The 25,462-nt window shown below is 27.6% G+C and overlaps 5 protein-coding genes across 5 annotated transcripts; all 5 read right to left on the bottom strand.

The window, feature by feature from the left end:
• Positions 1-6,866: 6,866 nt before the first annotated feature.
• On the bottom strand, positions 6,867-9,575 carry LOC112553036 (uncharacterized). The gene is made up of 8 exons (XM_089081792.1): positions 8,942-9,575; positions 8,419-8,575; positions 8,082-8,343; positions 7,842-7,967; positions 7,661-7,751; positions 7,386-7,519; positions 7,196-7,328; positions 6,867-7,027 (listed from the first exon to the last, which is right to left on the bottom strand). Exons 1-8 carry the CDS (start codon positions 9,080-9,082, stop codon positions 6,965-6,967), a joined length of 1,107 nt encoding a protein of 368 aa, XP_088937918.1. The 5' UTR covers positions 9,083-9,575; the 3' UTR covers positions 6,867-6,964.
• Positions 9,576-10,954: 1,379 nt separating this feature from the next.
• On the bottom strand, positions 10,955-16,118 carry LOC105427524 (uncharacterized). The gene is made up of 11 exons (XM_089081791.1): positions 16,002-16,118; positions 15,849-15,922; positions 15,570-15,736; positions 13,295-13,560; positions 12,390-12,507; positions 12,054-12,315; positions 11,865-11,984; positions 11,617-11,729; positions 11,383-11,485; positions 11,189-11,321; positions 10,955-11,022 (listed from the first exon to the last, which is right to left on the bottom strand). The coding sequence occupies exons 1-11, from the start codon at positions 16,116-16,118 to the stop codon at positions 10,960-10,962; spliced, it is 1,536 nt and encodes a 511-aa protein (XP_088937917.1). The 3' UTR covers positions 10,955-10,959.
• Positions 16,119-16,285: 167 nt separating this feature from the next.
• Positions 16,286-18,895, bottom strand: LOC148935437 (odorant receptor 10-like). The gene is made up of 5 exons (XM_089081920.1): positions 17,870-18,895; positions 17,645-17,770; positions 17,460-17,550; positions 17,179-17,315; positions 16,286-17,114 (listed from the first exon to the last, which is right to left on the bottom strand). Exons 1-5 carry the CDS (start codon positions 18,034-18,036, stop codon positions 16,976-16,978), a joined length of 660 nt encoding a protein of 219 aa, XP_088938046.1. The 5' UTR covers positions 18,037-18,895; the 3' UTR covers positions 16,286-16,975.
• Positions 18,896-19,292: 397 nt separating this feature from the next.
• LOC105427503 (odorant receptor 10-like) lies at positions 19,293-21,605 on the bottom strand. Its single transcript, XM_089081902.1, has 4 exons — positions 20,542-21,605; positions 20,274-20,410; positions 20,076-20,208; positions 19,293-19,976 (listed from the first exon to the last, which is right to left on the bottom strand). The coding sequence occupies exons 1-4, from the start codon at positions 20,620-20,622 to the stop codon at positions 19,908-19,910; spliced, it is 420 nt and encodes a 139-aa protein (XP_088938028.1). The 5' UTR covers positions 20,623-21,605; the 3' UTR covers positions 19,293-19,907.
• Positions 21,606-21,629: 24 nt separating this feature from the next.
• Positions 21,630-25,279, bottom strand: LOC112552659 (odorant receptor 70a-like). Its single transcript, XM_089081883.1, has 6 exons — positions 24,869-25,279; positions 24,456-24,720; positions 24,177-24,302; positions 23,934-24,024; positions 23,673-23,806; positions 21,630-23,611 (listed from the first exon to the last, which is right to left on the bottom strand). Exons 1-6 carry the CDS (start codon positions 25,128-25,130, stop codon positions 23,467-23,469), a joined length of 1,023 nt encoding a protein of 340 aa, XP_088938009.1. The 5' UTR covers positions 25,131-25,279; the 3' UTR covers positions 21,630-23,466.
• Positions 25,280-25,462: the final 183 nt, after the last annotated feature.

The raw sequence follows: 25,462 nt of genomic DNA, 5'->3' as shown, positions 1-25,462 counted from the left end.
AAATATTTATTTATTTTTTCTTGTTTCTAAAATTTTTTTATTAAATTAAATTAAAAAATAATTAATTATATGAAATCATTCCTATTTAAATAAAATAGTTATTATAAAAGAAATCATAGTCTCATAAAGTTAGATAAAAAATGTAAAACTTAAAGAAATAAATTTTATGGTGGATTTATAAACTATCTGATTTTGAATGGCACTGCCAAAGTTATGTTATTATTAATTAGAATTTTTTATAGACTAGAGAATCTATTTTTTTATTGTATATTTTTGTAGCTATTATTGAAATGTTTTTAAGATAATATGGTGATTATAAAATGAAATATGATAATATGCATGAAAACGGAGATATTTTTATTAATTTTTTATTTTGTTTTTTACGAGATGTGTAAAGAAACCACAAAAATGCAGAAGTCAGTTCATTAAACATCATTCGAGGTTACTTGCAGCATTAATGTAATGTAGGAAACAGACGTTCTCATGAGCTTAAAAATATAATGTAATATTAAATAAATAAGTCTTTTATATAAACTTAAAGAACATATGTTTATACTTTTCATAAATATTATTTAAAGTTAGATTATTTATATAAATTTTAGATTTATTTATTTTAATTATTATATCAAGTTTTTTCGTACCATACTGTAACCTTCTAGACTAATTATATATAATTTAGCCATAGTTATGTGATAAGGTTTCTGACATTTCATTATTAAAAATAACAACATCTTTTTTGCTTCTAAAGACATTTGATACCATAATCCATTATATCTGTAAATGTATTATACTTCATAGATTGATTATTAGATTGTTAATTAATTAAATTAAGGACTTACGCTGCAAAAGACATCTGAGAACTGTGATCTATGATTCTCTCTCCTACCCAGCTGTTGAAAAAAAGTCGAACACTTTGCACTATTAGAAGTGGACAGTTTTTCATTAGATATGTGGTATCTGTGTGAGTCACGATCTATAGTGAATTATAAAATCACTTTATATCAATGGAAAAGAATATTATTTATTGTAATAACGATGAATCGGCAGTTTTTTAAATACCTAATAATTGTTTATTGAGAACTTATTATATATCTACCATCACGCATGAAGAACATTGAAATAGAATTCCAAATCCAATATCAACAAGAAGACATATAGCAAATGTTGATTCAATCAACTTGATTAGTCTATCAATGACAGAAACAAGAAGATCTTTTTATCTTATGTATAATATCTTATGTATAATAATATTTATAATAATATCTTATGTATAATATTTTTTAGGGAAGATTTAATAGATTTATACGATTTAATAGACTTATAACCTTTCTACTCTGATTTGCAATTGTACGCATTGTATTATGTTCTCAATATTCTTGTCCCATTTAGGATTACGATCAACATTATCTGATTGATTAGACGTAGCCAATCTTTTCAAACGATGACTGCAAATATAGTATAGCTATGTACATATTAAAATAGTTACCTTACCTTTGTTATTAGAATGAATTGAAGTAACATTAAGATACCTCAATAATGCTAATATACCACAGACATGTTGTAGCAATGCCACGTAAATAGTATCGACTGTTATTATTATCACAACGGTTGTAATATATCCTACATATGTAACTGCCAGAAGAAAATAATAATACTTTTCCAGATCCAAGAAATATTCGCTCGCACTCGGCAATCGCTTCGGTCTCGTTACGTTCGACGCCAATAAGATGTCGATTATTCGTATGGTGAATGGTGCCGTCAGAAAACTAATCGCACCTACGCTTACAAATACTGAAAACAAATCTTTCTTTTTATATAACTGCTTAAAGAAACATTAGATAGATGTACTTATCCTTAAATATACTTATGTAGGCCAATGTAAACAATCGACTTTTCTCCCCATATTCTGTTAGAATCCAAATATCATCGTGATCAGCTAATAAACTCCAATCATGACGCACGTGTTCAATGCACATTCTAAACTGGAGATGTAATAATTTTTTTCGATGAAACTATCTTTCTATGATACGTTCTACATGCTTACTTTTTTATATTTTAAATGGAGATTAATTGTCTTCATCAAACATATACATACACCAGCAATAGTCGGCACAAGATCAAAAATGTCATCCAATCTTCTCACATACTTGAATATGTATGCAAACTGTTAATAAATCATTGAATAATGTATTTAATGTGACAAATATAACTCTATTATAACCCCGTAAAATAATTTAAATCGTTATAAAAATTTTTATGAATTTTAGAAAAATCATATTGCATAAATTTCAATTTACATTTTTATCTTTTATCTTTGTATAAAATAATTAGCAAAATACCTGTGGCAAAAGTATTATCAATATACCAAATATTACACAATAGTATAATGCGATCTTGTTGGACGATGGAATTGGCCACAGGCCAGTAACTGTCAGAAACACTTTGTTAATTCGAAAATATCGGGTATTAAAAACGTCCATTGCGTGACTTACGCTAGTGTTTAAACGGAAATCCTGAGTAACTCGAAGTAATATTTCCGTATGACTCATTTAATATTCTGTTGGAGTATGGGTGCATTCTCGGTGGAAAAGAAATATACGTTGTAATATGTCGATTTAAATGGAATCATTAATGAGGTAGATATATCTTGCAACCAGACGGTGCGCGAGAAGTTCTTCAATTTTAATTTTACGTATGTCGATATTGTAACACAAAGCGGCATGAAAAAAAGACTTTACTTCTACTCCCGACTTATTCGTTTTTATAAAGAAGTCAATAAGTAATAGTAGTATACATTACGAAACGTAATCAGTCGTGCAATGTATCATATTAAATATATATTCTCAAACCGCAAAATTATATAAAAAGAAAATTTTTATCTAATGAAATGATTTTTTACCGATTATACAATTTATGACAAGTGGTATCGTGGACAATGGACTAATTTGACAAAGACATATTATTGAAAATGTTATCTTTTCTTGTTTTTTTTATAATTTAGTTCCTCCATATTTTACATTCTTTAATTTTTATTAAATTGAGAAACAATTTATAATTAATTGTTAAACGAAATAATTTGTTACAATGCAAATGAAATCTGTAATGAAATTTCAAAAAAATATCAAAAAGTAATTACAATAATGTAACATGTAGAACATGTTCGTATAAAAGAAATATTTTAACATGATTGAATACATTATAAAAATGTAATATATGTATATATATAAAAGATTTTAAAAATCCGGAAATATTTTCAAAATGATTAATGTTTGAAAGAAATATTTTAGATAAAAGTTGTAAAATTTAGAGAAATAGATTTAATTGCAATATTTGATTTTAAATGATATTGCTAAAGTTAGTCATAATTAATTAAAATTTTTTACCACATACTCTTGTAGCGTTAAAACGTTTTCAAAATGATATGGTAATTATAAAATGAAATATGATAATTTTTATGATTTTTTATTTTCAATTATGCTCTTTATGAGGCGATGCACAAAGAAATCACAGAAATCCAGAAAAATCTGTTCATTAGGCGTCATTCGTATTTAATGATATCATTAGTGTAATGTAAGAAGCTGATGCTCTCATTAGCTTAAAAGTATAATGTAATGTTAAATATACCTTTTACGTAAAATTAAAAAATTTTTATACTTTTATTTTTATATTTTTTATAAATATTAAGCAAAGTCAGACTATTTATACCAATTTTAGATTTGTTTATTTTTATAATTATTATTCATGTATTAAATTTATGCGTACCATACTATAACCTTCCAGACTAATAATGTATAATTTGGCCATAGTTATGTGATAAGGTTTTCGACATTTCATTATTAGAAATAACAACATTTTCCTTGCTTCCAAAGACATTTGATACCATATTCCATTATATCTGAAATTATATTATAATTCCTATATAGAGAAGCCATAGATTATTTAAGTTAATAACTTACGCTGCAAACGGAATCTGAGAACTGTGATCTATGATTCTCTGTCCTATCCAACTATTGAAGAAAAGTCGAATACTTTGCATTGCCAGAAGTGGACAATTTTTCATTAGGTACTCGGTATTCGTATAAGTCACGATCTATACAATGACGTATAGATAAAATCATTTTGTATCAGTATGAAAGAGAATATTTTCAATTGTAACATGCAACAACATCGACAATTTATTAAATACCTATTCACTGTTTATTAAGAATTATTATATATTATTATATACCATCACGCACGAAGAACATTGAAATAAAATTCCAAAGCCAATATCAGTAAGAAGACATACAGCAAACGTTGATTCAATCAATTGAATTAATCTATTTATGATAAAAAGAAAAAGTATGATATAAAATAAAAGAAAAAGTATTTATGATAAAAATCCATATATTTTATGTGTAATATTTTTTTATTTAATTATTTAACTTTTTAATAGATTTATATGAACCTTTCTACTCTGATTTGTAATTGTATACATTGTATTATATCTTTTATATTCGTGTCCCATTTAGGTATAAAATTATAATCGGCATTACTTGATTTATTGAACATCGGCAGATTTTCTAAACGATGACTGCAAATGTACAGTTATTTAATATTAAGACAACTAATTTTCAATCAAATGAGATACAATAATAATATATACCTCAATATTGCTAATACACCACAGGCATGTTGTAGCAACGCAATGTAGATAGTATCGGTTGCTATTATTATCACACCACATACATAATATCCTACATATGTAATTGCTAGAAGAAAGTAATAATATTTTTCCAGATCCAAGAAATATTCGCTCGGATTTGGCAATCGCTTTGGTCTCGTTACGTTCGATGCCAGTAAGATGTCGATTATTCGTATAGTAAATGGTGCCGTCAGATAACAGGTTGCACCTATACTTATGAAAACTAAAAAATAGTATTATCTCTCTATCAAAATTGGTCACGTAAGAAATTATTAGATATATTTATTGTGAAGTATACTTATGTAGGTCAATGTAAATATCCGACTTTTCTTGATGTATTCTATTAAGATGCAGATATCATTGTGATCGGACAACAAACTCCAATCATAGCGCACATGTTGAACGCACATTCTAAGCTGGAGATATAGATAACTCTTTTTCGATGAAAAAAAAAAACTTTTTATATTGCCACCCGCTCTACACGCTTACTTTTTTAGATTCCCAATGAACACTAATTGCTTTCACCAAACATATACACGTACCAGCAATGGTTGATAATAAATCATAAATTTCATCTAACTTTCTTGCATGTTTAAGCATATATATGATCTATTAATAAATCATCGCGTATTGTATTTGTGATATGCATAACTTTGTTGTAATTCCATAAAATTATTTATACGTTAAAATTTGTCACAATTTTAAGAAATTTATATTACAGAAATTCTAATTTTGTATTCTTTCACTTTTGCATTTTGTATAAAATTATATTTTTATTTTTTAATCCGTCGTAATAATTTGCAAGGTACCTGAGGTAAGATTATCATTAGTGCACCAAGTATTGCACAACAGAATAATATGTTCTTGTTGGACGATGGAATTGGCCACAAACCAGTAACCGTCAGAAACACCTTGTTAATTCGAAAATATGGCGTATTAAAAACGTCCATTGCGTGACTTGTGTCAGTGTTTAAACGGAAATCTTGAGTAACTCGAAGTATTATGTTTCCATATGACTCATTTAATATTCTGTTGGAGTAGGTGCTATTCTCGGTGGAAAAGAAATATACGTTATAAAGTCGATTTAAATGGAATCACTAATGAGGTAGATATTTCTCGCAACCAGACGATGCGCGAGAAGTTCTTCAATTTTAATTCTACATACGTCGATATTGAAACACAAAGCAACATGAAAAAGAAGCTATACTTTTACTTCTGACTTATACGTTTTTATAAAGTAATCAATAAATAGTAGTATACATTACGAGACATAATCAGTCGTCCAATGTATCATATTAAGTATATATTTTCAAACTGCAAAATTATATAAAAAAAAATTTTTCTCTATGATTTTTACCGATTATACAATTTATGACAAATGTATTTATGGACAATGAACTCCTAATTTGACAAAGACATATTGTTGAAAATGTTATCTTTTTTTGTTTTTTTTTTTTATAACTTAGTTTGTCCATATTTTACATTCTTTAATTTTTATTAAATTGAGAAACAACTTGCAATCAACTATTAACCGAAACAACTTGTTATAATGAAAATGAAATCTGTCATAAAATTTCGAAAAAATATCAAAAATAATTAAAAAGTAATTACATTGATGTAACATGTAGAAGATGTTTATATAAAAGAAATATTTTAACATGACTGAATACATTATAAAAATGTAATATATGTACACGCACGCACGCACGCACGCACACACACACACACACACACACACACACACACACACACACACACACACACACACACACACACACACACACACACACACACACACACACATACACGCACGCACGCACGCACGCACGCACGCACGCACGCGCGCACACACACACACACACACACACACACACACAATATATATATGTAATATATATATACATACATGTATTATATATATATATATATATATATATATATATATATATATATAAAAGATTTCAAAAATCTCTAAATGTTTTCAAAACGATTAAACTTTGAAAGAAATATTTTAGATAAAAGTTATAAAATTTAGAGAAATAGATTTAATAGCAATATTTGATTTTGAATGGTATTGCTAAAATGAAGTCAGAATTAATTAAAATTTTTTATAAATCACTATATTTTTTATCATATATTCTTGTAGCGTTAAAACGTTTTCAAAATGATATGGTAATTATAAAATGAAATATAACAATTTCCAAGATATTTTTATTCTCAATTATGCTTTTTACGAGATGATGCACGAAGAAATCACAGAAATCCAGAAAAGTCTGTTCATTAGGCGTCATTCGTATTTAATGATATCATTAGTGTAATGTAAGAAGCTGATGTTCTCATTAGCTTAAAGGTATAATGTAATGGTAAATATAGCTTTTACGTAAAATTAAAATTTTTTATACTTGTATTTTTATACTTTTTATAAATATTAAACGAAGTCAGATTACTCATACAAAATTTTAGATTTGTTTATTTTCATAATTATTATTTATGTATTAAATTTGTTCGTACCATACTGTAACCTTCCATACTAATTATATATAATTTGGCCATAGTTATGTGATAAGGTTTTCGACATTTCATTATTAGAAATAACAACATTTTCCTTGCTTCCAAAGACATTTGATACCATATTCCATTATATCTAAAATTATATTATAATTCCTAGAGAAGCTATAAATTAATTAAGTTAATAACTTACGCTGCAAACGAAATCTGAGAACTGTGATCTATGATTCTCTGTCCTATCCAACTATTGAAGAAAAGTCGAATACTTTGCATTGCCAGAAGTGGACAATTTTTCATTAGGTACATGGTATTCACATTAGTCACGATCTATACAATGAAGTATATATTATAAAATCATTTTGTATCAGTATGAAACGGAATATTTTTAATTGTAACATGCAACAACGGATCGAATTTATTAAATATCTATTCACTATTTATTAAGAATTATTATATATTATTATATACCATCACGCACGAAGAACATTGAAATAAAATTCCAAAGCCAATATCAGTAAAAAGACATATAGCAAACGTTGATTCAATCAATTGAATTAATCTATTTATGGTAAAAAGAAAAAGATCCATATATTTTATGTGTAATATTTTTTTATTTAATTATTTAACTTTTTAATAAATTTATATGAACCTTTCTACTCTGATTTGTAATTGTACACATTGTATTATATCTTTTATATTCGTGTCCCATTTAGGTATAAAATTATAATCGACATTACTTGATTTATTGGACGTCGGCAGATTTTCTAAACGATGACTGCAAATGTATAGTATAGTGTCTAATATATACTAATTATTTAATATTAAGCGTAATTATCTAATATTAAGAGAGTAAATTTTTATTAAGATGAGCTACAATAATAATATATACCTTAATATTGCTAATATACCACAGGCATGTTGTAGCAACGCAATGTAGATAGTATCGGTTGCTATTACTATCACACTACATACATAATATCCTACATATGTAATTGCTAGAAGAAAGTAATAATATTTTTCCAGATCCAAGAAATATTCACTCGGATTTGGCAATCGCTTTGGTCTCGTTACGTTCGATGCCAGTAAGATGTCGATTACTCGTATAGTAAATGGTGCCGTCAGATAGCAGGTTGCACCCATACTTATGAAAACTAAAAAATAGTATTATCTCTTTATCAAAATTGGTCACGTAAGAAATTACTGGATATATTTATTGTGAAGTATACTTATGTAGGCCAATGTAAATATCCGACTTTTCTTGATGTATTCTATTAAGATGCAGATATCATTATGATCGGATAACAAACTCCAATCGTAGCGCACGTGTTGAACGCACATTCCAAGCTGGAGATATAGTAACTTTTTTTCGATGAAAAAAAAAAACTTTTTATATTGCGACGCGCTTTATACGCTTATACGCACTTTTTTAGACTCCCTATGAACACTAATTGCTTTCACCAAACATATACTCGTACCAGCAATGGTTGATAATAAATCATAAATTTCATCTAATCTTCTTGTATGTTTGAGCATATATGTGATCTATTAATAATTATGTGATCTATTAATCATCGCGTATTGTATTTAATGTTATATGGTATACATAACTTTGTTGTAATTCCAAAATAATTTATACGTTAAAAGATTTGTCAAAACTTTGAGAAATTCTAATTTTTTATTCTTTCATTTTTGCATTTTGTATAAAATTATATTTTTATTTTTTAGTCTGTATAATAATTAGCAAAATACCTGTGGCAAGAGTACTATCAGTATACTAAATATTACACAATAGTATAGTGCGATCTTGTTGGACGATGGAATTGGCCACAAACCAGTAACCATCAGTAATATCTTGTTAATTCGAAAATATGGTGTATTAAAGACGTCCATTGCGTGACTTGCCAGTGTTTAAACGGAAATCTTGAGTAACTCGAAGTATTATGTTTCCATATGACTCATTTAATATTCTGTTGGAGTATAGGTGCTATTCTCGGTGGAAAAGAAATATACGTTATAAAGTCGATTTTAAATGGAATTAATAATAAGATAGATATTTCTCACAATCATATGGTACGCGAAAAGTTCTTTAATTTTAATTTTGTGTCGACAATTGTAACATAAAGCAATATGATAAAGAGACTTTAGTTCTATTCACAAAACATTTGTTTTTATAAAACATTCAGGTATATATTGTGGGACATGATTTATTGCTCTGCATATTATATATTTTTTAACTGCAAAATTATATAAAAAGAAATTTTTCGTTTATGAAGTGTTCATATTATACACTGCATCAGTAAGTATGTTTGTACATTGAATCCCTAGTTTCAGTGAATTAATGTCATAAGAAGAAGCTTATAAAAATTTTTATAAATTTTTTTGATAATATTAATACCTGCCATTTTCAAGGGAATTATTTTTTTAAACATACGAATAGTTATACGAATTAGGAGAATGTGTTGAAAAGTAATTGTAATAACGTAATAACAAATAAAAGATGTTTGTATATTTATATATATATATATATATATATATATATATATATAAAATTTTATATATTAATAAATATCGAGAAAATAAAATCATCTCTCATCATTACTCTGGGATAGTCGTAGAGTTCGAGAATATGTACACACACACACACACACACACACACACACACACACACACACACACACACACACACACACACACACACACACACACACACACACACACACACACACACACACACACACACACACACATTGTAATGTATGTATATGTGTATATATATATATATGACATTGTATTATTTAACGTGTTGCTCGAAACACATTATTGCGATAAATATCATCACATAGTTCAATAGTCGAAAAGATACCTGTCTGATGAGCACGGGATTTAGATTTGATTTCTGGCTGAAGTAATTTTTCGCAAAAATAATAATTAAGAATTTTCGCCTGGTTCGTGATCGGTACCCGCCATACTGTACAACCCTTTCTTCTTACTCGGGGAATTTATATTATAATCTCTGTAAATCTTATTACTGACATTTATATTATAATACCAGTTGTATTTTCACGTGATTCACTTCGCCCTCGAGTTTGGATTCACGCTGAAGTACTCCGTTTTCTCCATTGAAATCGGCATCTTTTTCATCACTCAATGTTCGCCAATGTCAATTTGCAATTGCAAAAAGATCCCTGTTTGCCGACTTTATAAATCTTATCTTGAATAAATGTATTTCTATGCAGATGTAGATTCTTAATTTTTTTGCAAGGCATTGCATCGTATTTCTTAAATATTTTTATTAAAATGCAATATACGTAATATATATTTTTGAAGAAATATTTATTCTAAAAGTAATGTATATAATTTTATTTATATGTGAAATGTTATTCGATAAACTTATGATTATAAAGTACAAACTTAGTTTTTGCTTTGCTACTTGATAACAAAACATTATAAAAAATAAAGTTTTTATTACCTTAAAAATTTATTATATATTATATTTAATGCTATACGCATATCTTGAAATATTTTAATTATACAACAAGTGCTAATAAAAATTTATTATAATAAAATAAGAGATCTATTGATTTTTATAAATAATTTAAAACTAATCTAATAACATATAAAAATAAAAAGAAATCATTGTCACGGATCATAAAATAAAAAAATTTAACAATATTTGTAAGAATAGAAGAATTTTTATTCACCATTATATTCTTGATAATATAATCCATAAAATAAACCACAAAAGTCCAGATGGGACGCATTAATAATTACATGTCATTCGAGTTTAATGATACCATTAAGGTAACGTAGGAAGCGGACGTTTTCATGAGCTTAAAAGTATAATATAATATTAAACATATTCTTTCACATAAAATTAAAGAAGATATTTCTATATATTTTAAATGAAATAGAGAAACCGATTATATATACAGATTTTAGATTATTTGTTTTTATATAATTATTATTATATATTATATATATTTAATTTTTTCATACCGTGCTGTAACTTTCCATGCAGATGACGTATAATTTAGTCATAGTAATGCGATATGGTTTTCGACATTTCATCATTAAAAACAGCAATATCTTTTTTGCTTCCAAAGACATTTGATACCACTTTCCATTATATCTGAAAATATATTATAATTTTTTAGTTGAGGGACTGTCAATTCATCAAATTAATAACTTACGCTGCAAAAGAAACTTGTGAACTGTGATCTATAATTCTCTGGCCTATCCAGCAGTTGAAGAAAAATCTAGCAGTTTGAATGAGCAAAAGCGGAAAATTTTTTACTAAATACAAAGTATCTGTATGAGTCACAATCTGCACAATAATGCACAAATTATAAAATTAATTTTTTGTCAATATAGAAGAAAATATTTTTCCATAAATCGACAATTTATTAAATTACTTTTACAATTACTTATTGAAAATTTGTTATATACCATAACAGATGCAGAACATTGAAATAGAATTCCCAAGCCAATGTCGGTAAAAAGACATATCGCAAACATCGATTCAGTTAACTGGATTAGTCTATTAATAATAATAATAATAATAATAATAATAATAATAATACAGAAAGGAAACTCGTATATCATATTTATAATATTTATAATATTTATAATATTTTCCAAAAGACTTTAATGCACTTCATTAGATTATATTAACCTTTCTATTCTGATTTGTAGCTGTATACATTGTACCATGTTTTTAATATCCCTATCTCTCTTAGATATGGCGTTACTATGATCGATATCTTCCGTATCATGTAATTTTTCCAAACGGCGACTGCAAATATAGGTATGCATGTAGAAATATTTTTTTTAATAAAAATTAATTACGGCAAAACTGAAGTACCTCAATATAGCTAACACACCACAGATGTGTTGCAACAGTGCGAAATAAATTGTATCGACTGCGATCACTAGCATACAGCAAGCAATGTATCCTATATATGTAATTCCAAGAATACTGTAATAGTGTTTCTCCAAATCGAGGAAAAATACACCTACGTGTGGCAATCGTTTCGGTCTCGTTACGTCCGATCCCATGAGTATGTCGAGTATCGGTACAGTCAATGGTGCCGTCAGGTAAAAGAATGCACCAGTGCTTATAAAAACTAAAAATAGCATTGTTTCTTTATCAAAATTGCGCATGCAAGCGATTATTGGATATATTTATTGTTAAATGTACTTATGTAGACTAATGTAAAGATACGGCTCTTTTCGATGTATTCTATTAAAATCCAAATATCATCGTGTTGTGATAACAAATTCCAATCGTGACGTACGTGTTGAACGAGCATTTTAAACTGAAAATAAAGTAATTTTTTGTGAATAAAAAATAAATTTCCTTATAGTGCTACGCATTATGTACTTACTTTTTTACTATTCCAATGAAAAGCAATTCCTTTCACGAAACATATAAATGCGCCAGCCAGCGTTGGTAGAACATTGTAAAGATCATTCAAATTTTTCGAATATTTAATCAAATATATAACCTGTTAATAAATACTATCGTATATTATATTTGATGCATTACTTTTGATATCTATTTCACAAAAGTATATGATGAAATAGGCAATAATTGATTAACGTGATGTCATTTGGTGAGTTTTATAAAATTGGAAACTAGCTCTATCAATGAATAATTTGATTTATGTAATTGTAGTAGTGTAGTACAGTGAACAAAATTTTAAAATGATTGACAAATATAAAAAATGTATTGGAAAGCCGAAAATAATATTCTCATAATAAACTGGTCTGCTTACTCTTCAAATTGAAAATATTTAGATTACCATAAAATTTAAACGCCTCGCGCCAAAATCATAAATTATTATATTTTTTCGTAAAAATTTTCATAGGAATAAAAACTGCAGGCAATCAACAATAAAATCAATAATAAAAACGATTGAATCTATTAAACAATTTAACATTTTAGTTTACTTTTATTCTATACAAGTATTTTTTACTTGGATTCTTACACTTTATCGATCATACATTTCCAAAAAATAATTGAATGTTCCAATAATTGTCAACGAAAACTCGTATTATAAAAAATTTAATTGATTTTTTTACAATCTTTTAATTCATATATAATAATTTTCGAAATACCTGCGGCAAAATTACAATTTGTGTACAAATTAATACGCAACAAAAAATTATGTTCTTATTATATAACGATTGAATCGGCCACTGGCCTGTGAATAAGAGCAATAGTTTGTTAACTCGAAAATATCGGGTGTCAAAGACGTCCATTCGTTCGCTTGTGCTTGTGTCAAAGCAGAATTCTTGAATAACTAAAAGTGAGGTCTCCAATAAACCGTCTGACTCATTTAATATTCTCTTGGAGTGTCGATGCGTTGCTAACAGAAAAGGAATACATTATATACCGATTTAAATGGAATCCATAATAAGGATAGATAATAAAAACAGGCCTCTCGCAATTGAACAATTCGCGAGAAATCCTGCAATTTTAATTCCACGTGTCGTCGACATAAAGCAACACGATATTGACCCTTAGTTTTGCGTGACATATTCGTTTTTGTAAAATAATCGATGGCTACACGCTATATGACAATTACAATTTGTCGCCTTACACTGGTTATATTAAGCATATATTTTAAAATAAAAAGAAATATATTTATTTGTGAATTAATTTATAATATTTATTTAGTTTATGGCAAATGCATTTATCGATGGAATTTTGATTTAATATAAATGAATTAAAATAACATGCAAAAGTAATTACAATAATATACAATAATATAAAAAGTGTTTGTATGAAAATCAATTATAATATGAAAATTAATATTTCACAAGAAGACATAAGTATAGTATACATTTGTCGCTACATATTTGTAGTAAGAGAAATTATTTTTTTCTTATCTTATATCTTTTTTATCTACGTGATAATATTTAGAATATTACTAATTAGATTCATATTAATTACATGCCGCTTGATTCTTCATGTATTGACAGCATTACCATACAGTATGAGAGTGACGCTTTTATTATCTTAAAAAATTAAAAAATATTTTAATGTAACAATACATGATATGTCAAGATCAGATATCATAGATTATTTAATTTAGTATTTAGTATTTAGTATTTATAGGCATTTATTTTATCACATTTACCTGTTTTGTTCTTATTAAATTTTGTAAAAGATTAATTACTGTATTTTTTTTTAATGATATACAAATAACTGTACAGTTTAAACTGTACAGTTCAAATTTAGATTATTTGTACATATTTTAAAATATCTATATTTTTAGACAAGTTAAAATGATATAATAACTATAACAACTCATTATTACCACTATGAAGCTTTCCAAGTTCATCACAAATGACTTCGCTACCGTTATTTCACTGATTGACTGGCTTTTTGCAATTAGCATTAAGAGAATTTTTTTGACTGTGTTCGATGTTTCGTATCATGCTTCATTATACCTGCATAAAAATTTAAATTTAAAATAAATAGAAATACTGAAATACTGAAATACTGAAATACTGAAAATTTTGTAATGACTTACGCGGCGATGTACACTTCGACGCTATGATCCGCTATTTGCTGGCCTAACCAACCATGCAAAAAAAGGCAACAACTTTGGCAAATCAATAGCGCGAGATACACTACGATTTCGCAGCCGTCTGATTCAGTCGAAGTACGCTTTGTGGCATTGAATCACATCAAATCACCTTATTTTCTCATAAATTGGATTGGAATACTTGTTTCATGTGATATTTGGTAATCCTAAAACTTTATCGTTGCGCATAGAGTACAGTGCATCACGAAACCTAAACCAATTTCGAAAAATAGAAATACCGCAATGTGCTGTCGATTGTCTTTGTAAACCTTAAATTAATTATTTTGTATTAAGTACCGTTAATTTTAATACAAAATTTTTGTTTTAATGTTCATATTGACACTTTTATTTTTATGTGCGGGCGAATGCATCGAATCAAATGCTGGACAATATTATTCCACTTCGAAGAAGAATCAATTTTTCGTTTTGAATAACTTCGAACTGTATTTTCCAAATGGTAGCTGTATAAAATACACATGCTTACATAAGCATTTAAAAAAAATTATGGAAAATTCTGTTGACATAACACAATTACTTAATTAAAGAAATCTATTACGTGTTACTTATTAATAATAGTTAATATAAAAAAATTATAGATAGTTTTCATATTATAACACTCTGCTTCAAACAACGTTTTTGACAATGTTTTAGATAATAATAATTTAAATAATCTGTCTATTATAAAATAATCCACACCTTAGAATGTCAAACTTAGTGTGCGCAAGCATGTTCTATGAAGACAAAGTAGATTGTATCAATTGCCACTACGACCACCATATACATACCCACAACATAAGCGTAATACATGCTCATGAGCAGAATATAATACTTTTTTTGATCCACCAGAAATTCGGGTGCATAAATTTTTTCGGTCTCGTTACATTTAATGGACATAATATCGAGCAGTGGGTTAATGAGAGCCAGTAATGCATAACGAACGAGATCACCGAAACTAAATGAAAGGTTTGCGATGAGTAAAAATGCACGCATATATGCGACTTATTGTCAATTAATTCGTCACACCTGCATATATCAATGTAAACTTCCACGTAAGCTTGCTGTACTTTGTGAAGATCTGTTTCGCTACACTCGAGACGTTTGTCCAGTCATCGCGAATTTGTTGAAGCAGACTTTTGAACTGGTCATAAGATCGTATCGTAATAAGTCAAGCCTATTTACACGATTTATAGATACAGCTTTGATAAAAAAATGCTTACCTTCTGAAAGTGATAAATTAAACGAGTAAATTTGGCTGTGAATGTTACCGTGCCGGCTAAGATGGGCATGACTTCCAATAAATGATTCACGTCGTCCGAATGTTTGAACATGAACATGAACTGAATAATAATAGTTAAAAATTAATGAATTGGTATTATATAATGAATTAACTGCTGAAATATTTCACTAGATCTACACATATGATGAAACAATCCTTTATTGTTCAAAAAATCAAATAAAGAGAATTTATGATAGCAGGTAGTGTTTTTTCTTTTAAAAAAAAGATTTTTAAAATTTAACAGTAATTATATTGGCATCTTGTATAATCTAATAGAGATATTGAACCGCTTCCGTTTGCAACGCTTATAATATTTGTAAAATGATATCACAATGGTGGTAAAGGTAATATTAATAGCGTAATTTTTTTATTATTATATATATACAGATTGACATTTGCATTTATTGCATATACGTAATATACTTTTATACAGTAACACCTGAGTTCTTCGTATACGAAAGACTAGAAAGATGCGATTATGATGAGATGTCTTCCAAAAATTATGCACCGTCTGACTGTTCGCGCAGCGAGATCATTACCGTGCAATAAGAAACTGATGTTCTCATTACCTTAAAATATACTTTACTGTATACAACATATTTTTTTTTCCATTAGTGCAGTGTATGATTATGCGAATGTTTCTACATTACTGCACTTTTAGAAAATAAAGACCCGGGATGTAAACGTAACGTAAGAGAAAGCAACAGAAAGCAATAGTGAACATAATCTTTTAGGGAGCATAAATTGGAACAACAAAACGTGAAAAAAAAGCATTTTACAAAATAAAACGTTTCTTTTCACATTCTGATATTCCAACTTACGCTATTAAAAAATTCATTCATACTTCTGCCATATTTCTCCCTTTATATTATTTACATTCCGAATTTATTTTTGTTAGGAATGACACTTCCATGTTCATACCATGTTGAAACCTTCCAAATTGATGACATATAACTTTGCGATTGTTATTCGGGAGGCTTTCTGACTTCTAACAATTAGTAACATGAGTAACTTCTGTATTTTTATAGGTACATTATACCATATTCCATTGTAACTGTAAAAAGAGATATTGTGCAAAAGCATACATTTCTTGAGTGTTCCGAATAGTTTTATCTTACGCTGCCATCGAAACTCCGACGCTATGATCAGTCACTTCTTGTCCGGCCCAACTATTGAAAAATAATCGACAACTTTGCAGTATTGCGAGGGACAAATATCGCATAATTTCAGATGATCGTCCTGTTCGAACCACAATCTGTGAAAAACATCATCTTCAACAAATTTAAAATAATTTTCAATTGGAAAAATTGTATCAAAATTATAATGTTCTAAATATTTATTTTTAAAATATAGATATTAATAATATTAATATCAATTAAAATTAATATACCACTCTTACCATTATGCACGAAGAAGTCTGTAATAAAAATCCTATTCCCACATCGGACAAGAGAAATAACGCAAACGTAGATTCCATTGTCTCTATAAATCTGGATTGATTAATATTAAAGTAAAATTATAATAACAAACATAGACGTGTAAATATATGTAAATAGAGACTATTTTAAGGATATTGTCACCAACAATCTTATTCTTTCATGTAGTTGAATGCAGCGTCGTACACGTCGACCGATTTCGTCATGTCTATATGTGTAATTATTGTCGATCCACCGTAATTCATCGTGCACCATTAAATTTTCCAGACGATGACTATAAGAGTTACATCTATTTTTATATGTTTAACTTATTTATTACGAAATGATTTTCTTAATTGGAATTATAATCAAATTGATGTTAATCAATTCTCACCACAATATGCCGTACATTCCGCAAATATGCACCACCATCAAAACATACATGGTGTCAGTAGCAATCCCGAGCAAAACACACACAGTATAACCAATATACATGTTTAATAGAAGCGCGTAATAATGCTTCTCTTGATCCACAACAATAAAATCCACAAGGTGTGGCATTTTTTTCTGTCTTGTTTCATTTAAGGGTAAAATAATGTCGAGTATAGGGTCAGCGAGAGGTAACGTAACGTAACAGAATACGAATCCGCTTATGGAAACTGAGTAACAAAAAAGAAAAAAAATTACATTTTTTTACATAAGAACATATTAAGAAACTTAGTAAATAATTATTATCAACAAAATAAATATACTGAAAAAATTATTTATGCAACTTTTTTTGCAAGTTTCTCTATATTTATAAAAATGTATATATTTTTAATGTATTGAAAATATTAAATTGTCCGACGATAGTTACCAACTACTACGATACGTCACTAAAATATGAGTAAATTACTACTACTACGTTACTAAATATTAGTAACAATAGTATATAATAGTATATAAAATTGAATTCGTACTTGAATACACTAATGTAAACTTGCGACCATTTTCGGCATAACTCGTTAAAATCTGCGTTTCTTCACTTGTTAATAAATTGTCCCAGTCCTCGTGTGTCTGTTGCAGAAGTACCTCAAACTAAAATGATATCCTTTCAAAATGAGCTAATAATACCAATGAAAATCGTGCTTACCATTTTGGTATTGCGAATCAAACAAATGATTTTTGCAATACATATCAGTGTGCCACTTATATTTGGCATAAGTTCGAACACGACATCCAGATTTGGGTGTTTGATTAAATATATAGTCTAATAATAAACAATGAATTTATGACGCACTTGTTATTTTTTTCATAAACTTAAAAACGTATATTTGCATTTTAACTTTTGTACACATGAATAATATAATTATTATTTAAATTAATATATATCAAACTTTTCTTTTATATTTTTCCTTAAGTTTATTAATTTTGATATTACTATTATTTAGTAAACTACCTCTGGCACAGTCATCATTACAATACCGTATATGGCAAATGATAGACTTAGAAGTTTCATAAAGGGTGTTTGGTACGGCCACAACCCTACAGAAGACAGAAGGAGTTTGTTAATTCTAAAGTACCGTGTTTCAAAGAAATCCATACTCATGTTTTGATACTCGTATTCGTATTGCATTTGTAAGTGTTCATCGTTAAAGCAATGGTCTTTACTCGTCTATAGCTGCTTAAATATTCCGTTAGATCTGTACATATTATAAAGTAACTTTTTAACGTCCAAGATATTAAATAGAGAGAATTTATGATAACAGATATATAGTACCCTTTCTAGTGTACCCTTTCTCAAGTAATATTTCTTTTTTGAAAGAAATATTATTTGACATCTTTTTAAGATTAAATAATGAATATTGGCATTATGTATAGTAAACGAATATAGTAAACAGAGTGAACCGAACGAATCGTGAGGTCTACAGTCATGCGTGATATTATAATACAAATAATGTTAATATATAATATTATATAATATATATATATATATATATATAATATTTGATCAATTTTATACAAATCAATATTTGTATTAAATGCAAATACATATTTTTATAGTAGCAATTATTGCAGCAGCTTCTAAATCTTAATTCTACGACGACGATGAATCAATATTAGCAAGTATTTAATATATTTTTCTCTATTTTCATATTAATACCTGAGTTCTTAACCTTGTATTAGAATAGTGTATAGTGTAATAAATGCATATTGCGAAATACAATGTCTAGAATGAAATGTGTCATTTCAACAAGATTTATTATGTTTTTATAATGCATAATATTATGATAAAGGTAATATTGATACAGAAATAAATTATTCATAATTTCTTATAAATCTATTTTAGCATTTATTGCAGATATGTGATATAGTTTTCTATATCAACATCTGAGTTTTTGGTATACAAAAGACTAGAAATCACATGCGATACAAACGTCTTTCAATAATTTTTACATATTCTCTGACGAGTCCCGCAGGGAGACCATAACTGTGCAATAGGAAACTGATGTTCTCATTACCTTAAATGTTTATCATGTAAAAAAATTGTTATTTTTTTGTCAGTGCACAGATATACTAATATTTTTATATTATTGCATGCCACATTTCTGAATCCTTACAGTATTAAAACCTTCCAGGTTAATAACATATAATTTTGCAATAGTTATTCGACTAGCTTTCTGGCTTCTGGCAATCAATAACTTCAGTAACTTTTGTGCCTTTGTGGGTACATTGTACCATAATCCATCATAACTGTGAAAGGATATTTTTTCGTAAAAAAATTTTTTTTCTATATTTTGAATAGTTAAATATCTTACGCTGCTGTCGAAACTTCCAGGCTGTGATCGGTCACTTCTTGTCCGGCCCAACTGTTAAAAAATAATCGACCACTTTGCAGCACCACGAGAGCTACGTATTGTAGAATTTTAGATGATTGATTCATTTGAATAACAAACTGCGGGAAAAAGTAATTGATATTAACAAAATTTTTAGCAATGACAATGAAGGAATAATTTTCAGGAATAATATTATAGTAGATTTAAAATTTAAATTTCAAAACTTTAAAAAAAGTGCCCGCACACTTACCATTACGCATGAAGATATGTGCATTATAAGCCCAGATCCAATATCAAAGAGGAGAAGTAGCATTATAGTAGATTCCATCATCTCTATAAACCTATATGTTAAACATTGTTAGTATTAAAATATAGTTTTAATAACAAGTAGATATTTAAAAATGTATATTTGTAAGTATAACAGAGGTATGCTACTCTCTTAAAATATTATCACACCAACAATCTTATTCTTTCATGTAATTGAATGCAGCATCGAATGTGTTGATAAATGCTGGTGTAGCTGTGTATATAATCACTATCCATCCATTGTAATTCATTGTATGTCGTTAAATTTTTCAAGCGATAACTATAATAGGCATATATATGTTTTTACATTTTCTGTTTTATATTTTTACATAGAATGGGTAAAGAAAAGTGCCTCTGAACAGAAAGTTATTCAATATGCAAAAATAAGTCGGAAAAATAAATTCGGAAATAAAATCGGAAAAATAATTTCTTTATATGCTTTGTTTTTGAGATAATTAAATTTGAAGATTTGTTATGGACTCTCATACACGACATATGTCGAATTCCTGAGACAAACCAGATTTTATTATACGTAAACGTGAACAACTTACGTTATATTAACAATTACTGTTATAAGTAAGACTAATTTATAACATATTTTAGCAATTTTTGCGTACTCTATGAATTTTTAAACCCAATTATTTTAGAAATCAAGTATACAAACAAATTTTATTCTATATTTTCAATTTATTTTACTTTCAATTTATTTCACTTTCAATGTATTAAATAATTTTCTGTCCGACTATTCGTTTCAGCGTATCCTTAGTGTTTATATAGACTTAATTTTCACTTTACATTTGAATTTGACAATAGTGCGAATTAAATTATTGTTTTAAATACATCATAATAGATTGATATTAACTAATTCTTACCATAATATGGCGTACATTCCGCAAATATGTTCTACTAATAGAATATATGTGGTGTCAGCACCTATCACGAGTAAGATGCATATAATGTAACTAAAATATGCGTTCAGCAGAAGAGGATAATAATATTTTTCTTGATTGATGATGACATAGTCCACCAGATTGGGAAATTCTTTCGGTCTTGTTTCGTTTAGAGGTAAAATGATATCAAGTATAGGTCTAATAAGAGGTACCGAAGTATAACATAACACAAATCCGCTTAAAGAAACTAAATATAGAAAAAGAATAAGCCAATATTTTTATTTTCTTTTTTAAAATAATAATATAAATATAATAATAAAATATATAAAATAAAATAAATTTGTTTTTTATGATTATATAAAAGAAATTAATAAGTAACTGTTTTACATAAAAATTTAAATTATATTATTATATGATTTTATTGTCATATATTTAGTTTCTAAAATATTTGATTTTATTAATAAATTTAAATATTTTATTAAATATTTTTATTTAAATATTTTATTTAATTTGTCATAGATATTGTAAATTGATTAACGATATCTTAATTAGAATTTATTAGTGAGAAATTGAATTCATACTTGCATATACTAATGTAAATTTTCGACTTTTTTCAGCATAATTAATTAAAATTTGTGTTTCTTCACTTGTTGACAAATTTTTCCAGTCATCATATATTTGGTTCAAAAGAACCTTAAACTGAAGTAATGCTTATTGTAACGAGATAATTAATATTACAAAATAATTATACTTACCTTTTCAGTGTTACGAGTCAAGCTAATGATTTTTGCAATACAAATTATTGAGCCACTTATTGGTGGCAGCACTTCAAATATTTCATCCACATTAGTTGCACGTTTAAACAAATATATGCTCTAGGAATAAAAAATAAATTTTTGTCGCGTTATTATATTTCACATATATTTGAATAAAACATGTATTTGCCACTGAATCGTATTAACACAGTAAATATACTTCTATTATTATCAAATTATTATTATTAAATATACAACTATATTTTAGTTAAATGTTAAATGAATGCTTTTTAAATACATTTATTTTAAATATTTATAAATATTAAATATTTAAATTTATTTTTAAATCTGTTAATTTTAATGTTTTCATTATTCAATGAACTACCTGTGGCAAACTCATCATTGTAATGCCATATAGTGTAAGCGACAGACCTAAGAGTTTTGTGAATGGCGTTTGATATGGCCACACGCCCGTGGAAGTCAGGAAGAATTTATTAAACTTAAAATATCGCGTGTCAAAGAAATCCATATCTTTACTTTGACATTTGCATTTGTATTATGTTAGTATTCATTGAGTCTTTACCAGTCGGTCTATAGTTGTTTAAATATTCTGCTAGATCTATGCGTATATAAAATAGTTATTTAACGTTCACAACACTATAGAGAATAAAGAGAATTTAGACTATAGACAATAGAGAGAATTTATGATATTAGCAAGTAATATTTCTTTCTTAACAAGAAAATATTTTACAATTTAATGATAGATATTCATGTATAGTGTAATAAGTGCATAGCGAAATGCACAGTGTATAGTATAGTATAGTATAGTATAGTATAGTATAGTATAGTATAGTATTGTTTCCGTAAGACTTACTATATTGTGTAATTTGTAATATACATACGACTTATAGGTAATACAATACAACGTAATTTATGTATTATTAGAAGAGCCCGAAATATTTTATATAAGTCGATATTTATTGCAAATAGATAATATATTTATATAGAAGAATTTAAATTATTGATATATGAAAGTCTAGAAAAAATATAGCATTGGAAATTTCCTAGATAGAAGAATTTACGCATCCTATGATGATTCGCGCAATGAAATCATTACTGTACAATAAGAAACTGATGTTCTCATTACCTTAAAAAGATATTCATTACACATAACATCATCCTTTCTCATTACTGTAATATATGAGTATATGAATTTTTATATTATTACGCCATTACCGTACTGAAACCTTGCAGATTGATAATATATAACTTTGCCATTGTTATTTGCGTAGGTTTCTGACTCCTTGCAATTAGCAACATCAGTAATTTTTGCGTTTTTACAGATATGTTATACCATACTGCTTTGTAACTGTAAAATGAAATATCGTGAAGAAATATTTTTTTAAATATTCCAAATAGCTTTATCTTACGCTGCAATCGAAACTTCGAGGCTATGATCGATCACTTGTTGTCCAGCCCAACTATTGAAAAATAATCGACAACTTTGCATTATCACGAGGGCCACGTATCGCACAATTTCAGATGATCCTATCCGAATCACGATCTGTAAAACACAATTATTGGTCTTGAAAAAAATGTCAGTAAATATTAACAATTAGAAAAGTGTATTTAAATTATCTTTGTCGGAAGTTTAAACTGAAGCTCTAAAATTTAAATATTATTATTCTTACCATTATGCATGAAGAAGTATGCAGTAAAAATCCTCCTCCGATATCAAACAGAAGAAATAACGCAAATGTAGATTCCATTGTCTCTATGAATCTGGATCGATAAATATTATCAAGATCTAAGTGAAATTTTAATATAGGTAGAATCATATCCAGACAGACAAATTGATATATGTAAGATAGATGTATACATATGTAAATAGAGATGTGTGCTACTTTCTTAAATTAAAATATTATCGTACTAACAATTTTATTCTTTTGTGTAATTGAATACAGTGCCTCACACGTCGACCGATTTCGTCATGCTGATACGTGTAATTATCATCGATCCATTGTAATTTATCATATGTTGTTATTTTCTCTAGGCGATTACTGTAAAAATTATATCTATCTATTTTTATATGTTCAATCTAATTTATAATTTACACTTTTACATGTGAATTTTATGATATTAATTTTTTTATTATATTAACAATTATTGTGTGGACAAATTATAAAATTATTAATATTAATTCCAATTCTCACCATAATATATTGTACATTCCGCAAATATGCACCACCATTACAACGTACATGGTGTCGGTAGCTACCGCGATCATGAGACACACGATATAACCGAGATATGTATTCAATAGTATCAAGTAATAATGCTTTTCTAGGTCGAGAACAACGTAGTCCATTGAATGTTGCATTTTTCTGGGTCTTGTTTCGTTTAGAGGTGAAATAATGTCGAGTATAGGTTCAATAAGAGGTAGGAAAGCATAACAGCATACAAATCCGATTACACAAACTAAATAGAAAGACAAGAAAAATTATATTTCTTTTTCCTTTCTTTCTAATAAAAAACGCATCGAAAAATGAATAAAAAAATTATTTTAAGAATAAATTTGAAAGTGAAATTAATAATTATATGGTATTTGCGAAATTAGATTTTGTACTTGAATACAGCAATGTGAATTTTCGACTATTTTCGGCGTAACGCGTTAAAATCTGTGTTTCTTCGATCGTTAATAAACTGTCCCAGTCCTCGCATGTCTGTCGCAGGAGCATCTTAAACTGAAACGATATTCGAAACGATATTCTAAAACGAGTCAATAAGCTGCTCAAGATCATACTTACCTTCTCGACGTTATGAGTCAAGCTAATGACTTTCATAATACATATCACTGTGCCCGTTAGAGTTGGCATGAGTTCAAGCATCTTATCTAACTCATTCGCATTCTTGAACAAATATACAATCTAACAATAAACAATAAATTTAAGATTCGTTGACTTTATTTTAAACATATTTGGATAAAATCATATTTGTGTCTAAATAATTTTGATACACAAAGACTGTTATTTGATTTGATTATTTAAATATTAAATAAAGATTTTTTTTAACATATTTCTCTTTATATTTGTTAATTTGCTTTGCTATTGGTATTATCCAATGAACTACCTGCGGTAGGCACATTGTCGTAAGGCCATATATGGCGAACGAGAGAGTTAGTAATTTTATAAAAGGCGTTTGAGATGGCCACAGACCTATG

The sequence above is a fragment of the Pogonomyrmex barbatus genome, unplaced genomic scaffold, assembly GCF_055798465.1.
Source record: "Pogonomyrmex barbatus isolate J1 unplaced genomic scaffold, ASM5579846v1 scaffold5, whole genome shotgun sequence".
Taxonomy (NCBI): Eukaryota; Metazoa; Arthropoda; class Insecta; order Hymenoptera; family Formicidae; genus Pogonomyrmex; species Pogonomyrmex barbatus.
The sequence above is the reverse complement of the archived record's forward strand: the minus strand, read 5'-3'. Positions and strand labels throughout refer to the sequence as shown.

Bases quoted from the DNA above. Each gene is read 5' to 3' on its own strand.
- LOC105427503 (XM_089081902.1), bottom strand. From the start codon at position 20,622: ATGATGGAATCTACTATAATGCTACTTCTCCTCTTTGATATTGGATCT. The intron at 20,209-20,273 runs GTAAGATATTTA...ATCCTTTCACAG, and splicing joins CTGGAAGTTTCGACAGCAGC to TTATGATGGATTATGGTACA. The intron at 19,977-20,075 runs GTAAGGATTCAG...TAAACATTTAAG, and splicing joins ACCTGGAAGGTTTTAATACT to GTAATGAGAACATCAGTTTC.
- LOC148935437 (XM_089081920.1), bottom strand. From the start codon at position 18,036: ATGCCACACCTTGTGGATTTTATTGTTGTGGATCAAGAGAAGCATTAT. The intron at 17,316-17,459 runs GTAAGAGTGGTA...TGTTTTTCACAG, and splicing joins AGACTTCTTCGTGCATAATG to ATTGTGGTTCGAACAGGACG. The intron at 17,115-17,178 runs GTAAGATAAAAC...CTCTTTTTACAG, and splicing joins GTCGGAGTTTCGATGGCAGC to TTACAATGGAATATGGTATA.
- LOC105427524 (XM_089081791.1), bottom strand. From the start codon at position 16,118: ATGTTCATGTTCAAACATTCGGACGACGTGAATCATTTATTGGAAGTC. The intron at 11,985-12,053 runs GTACTTCAGTTT...CTATATTTGCAG, and splicing joins GGTGTGTTAGCTATATTGAG to TCGCCGTTTGGAAAAATTAC. The intron at 11,023-11,188 runs GTATGAAAAAAT...TATACTTTTAAG, and splicing joins GCATGGAAAGTTACAGCACG to CTCATGAAAACGTCCGCTTC.
- LOC112553036 (XM_089081792.1), bottom strand. From the start codon at position 9,082: ATGGACGTCTTTAATACACCATATTTTCGAATTAACAAGATATTACTG. The intron at 7,520-7,660 runs GTATATAATAAT...TTCATTGTATAG, and splicing joins AATGTTCTTCGTGCGTGATG to ATCGTGACTAATGTGAATAC. The intron at 7,329-7,385 runs GTAAGTTATTAA...ATATAATTTTAG, and splicing joins TCTCAGATTTCGTTTGCAGC to ATATAATGGAATATGGTATC.
- LOC112552659 (XM_089081883.1), bottom strand. From the start codon at position 25,130: ATGCTTGAACTCATGCCAACTCTAACGGGCACAGTGATATGTATTATG. The intron at 24,721-24,868 runs GTACAAAATCTA...CTTTCTATTTAG, and splicing joins ATTCACATTGCTGTATTCAA to TTTGTGTAATCGGATTTGTA. The intron at 24,025-24,176 runs GTTAGTACGATA...TTATCGATCCAG, and splicing joins TTACACAAAAGAATAAAATT to ATTCATAGAGACAATGGAAT.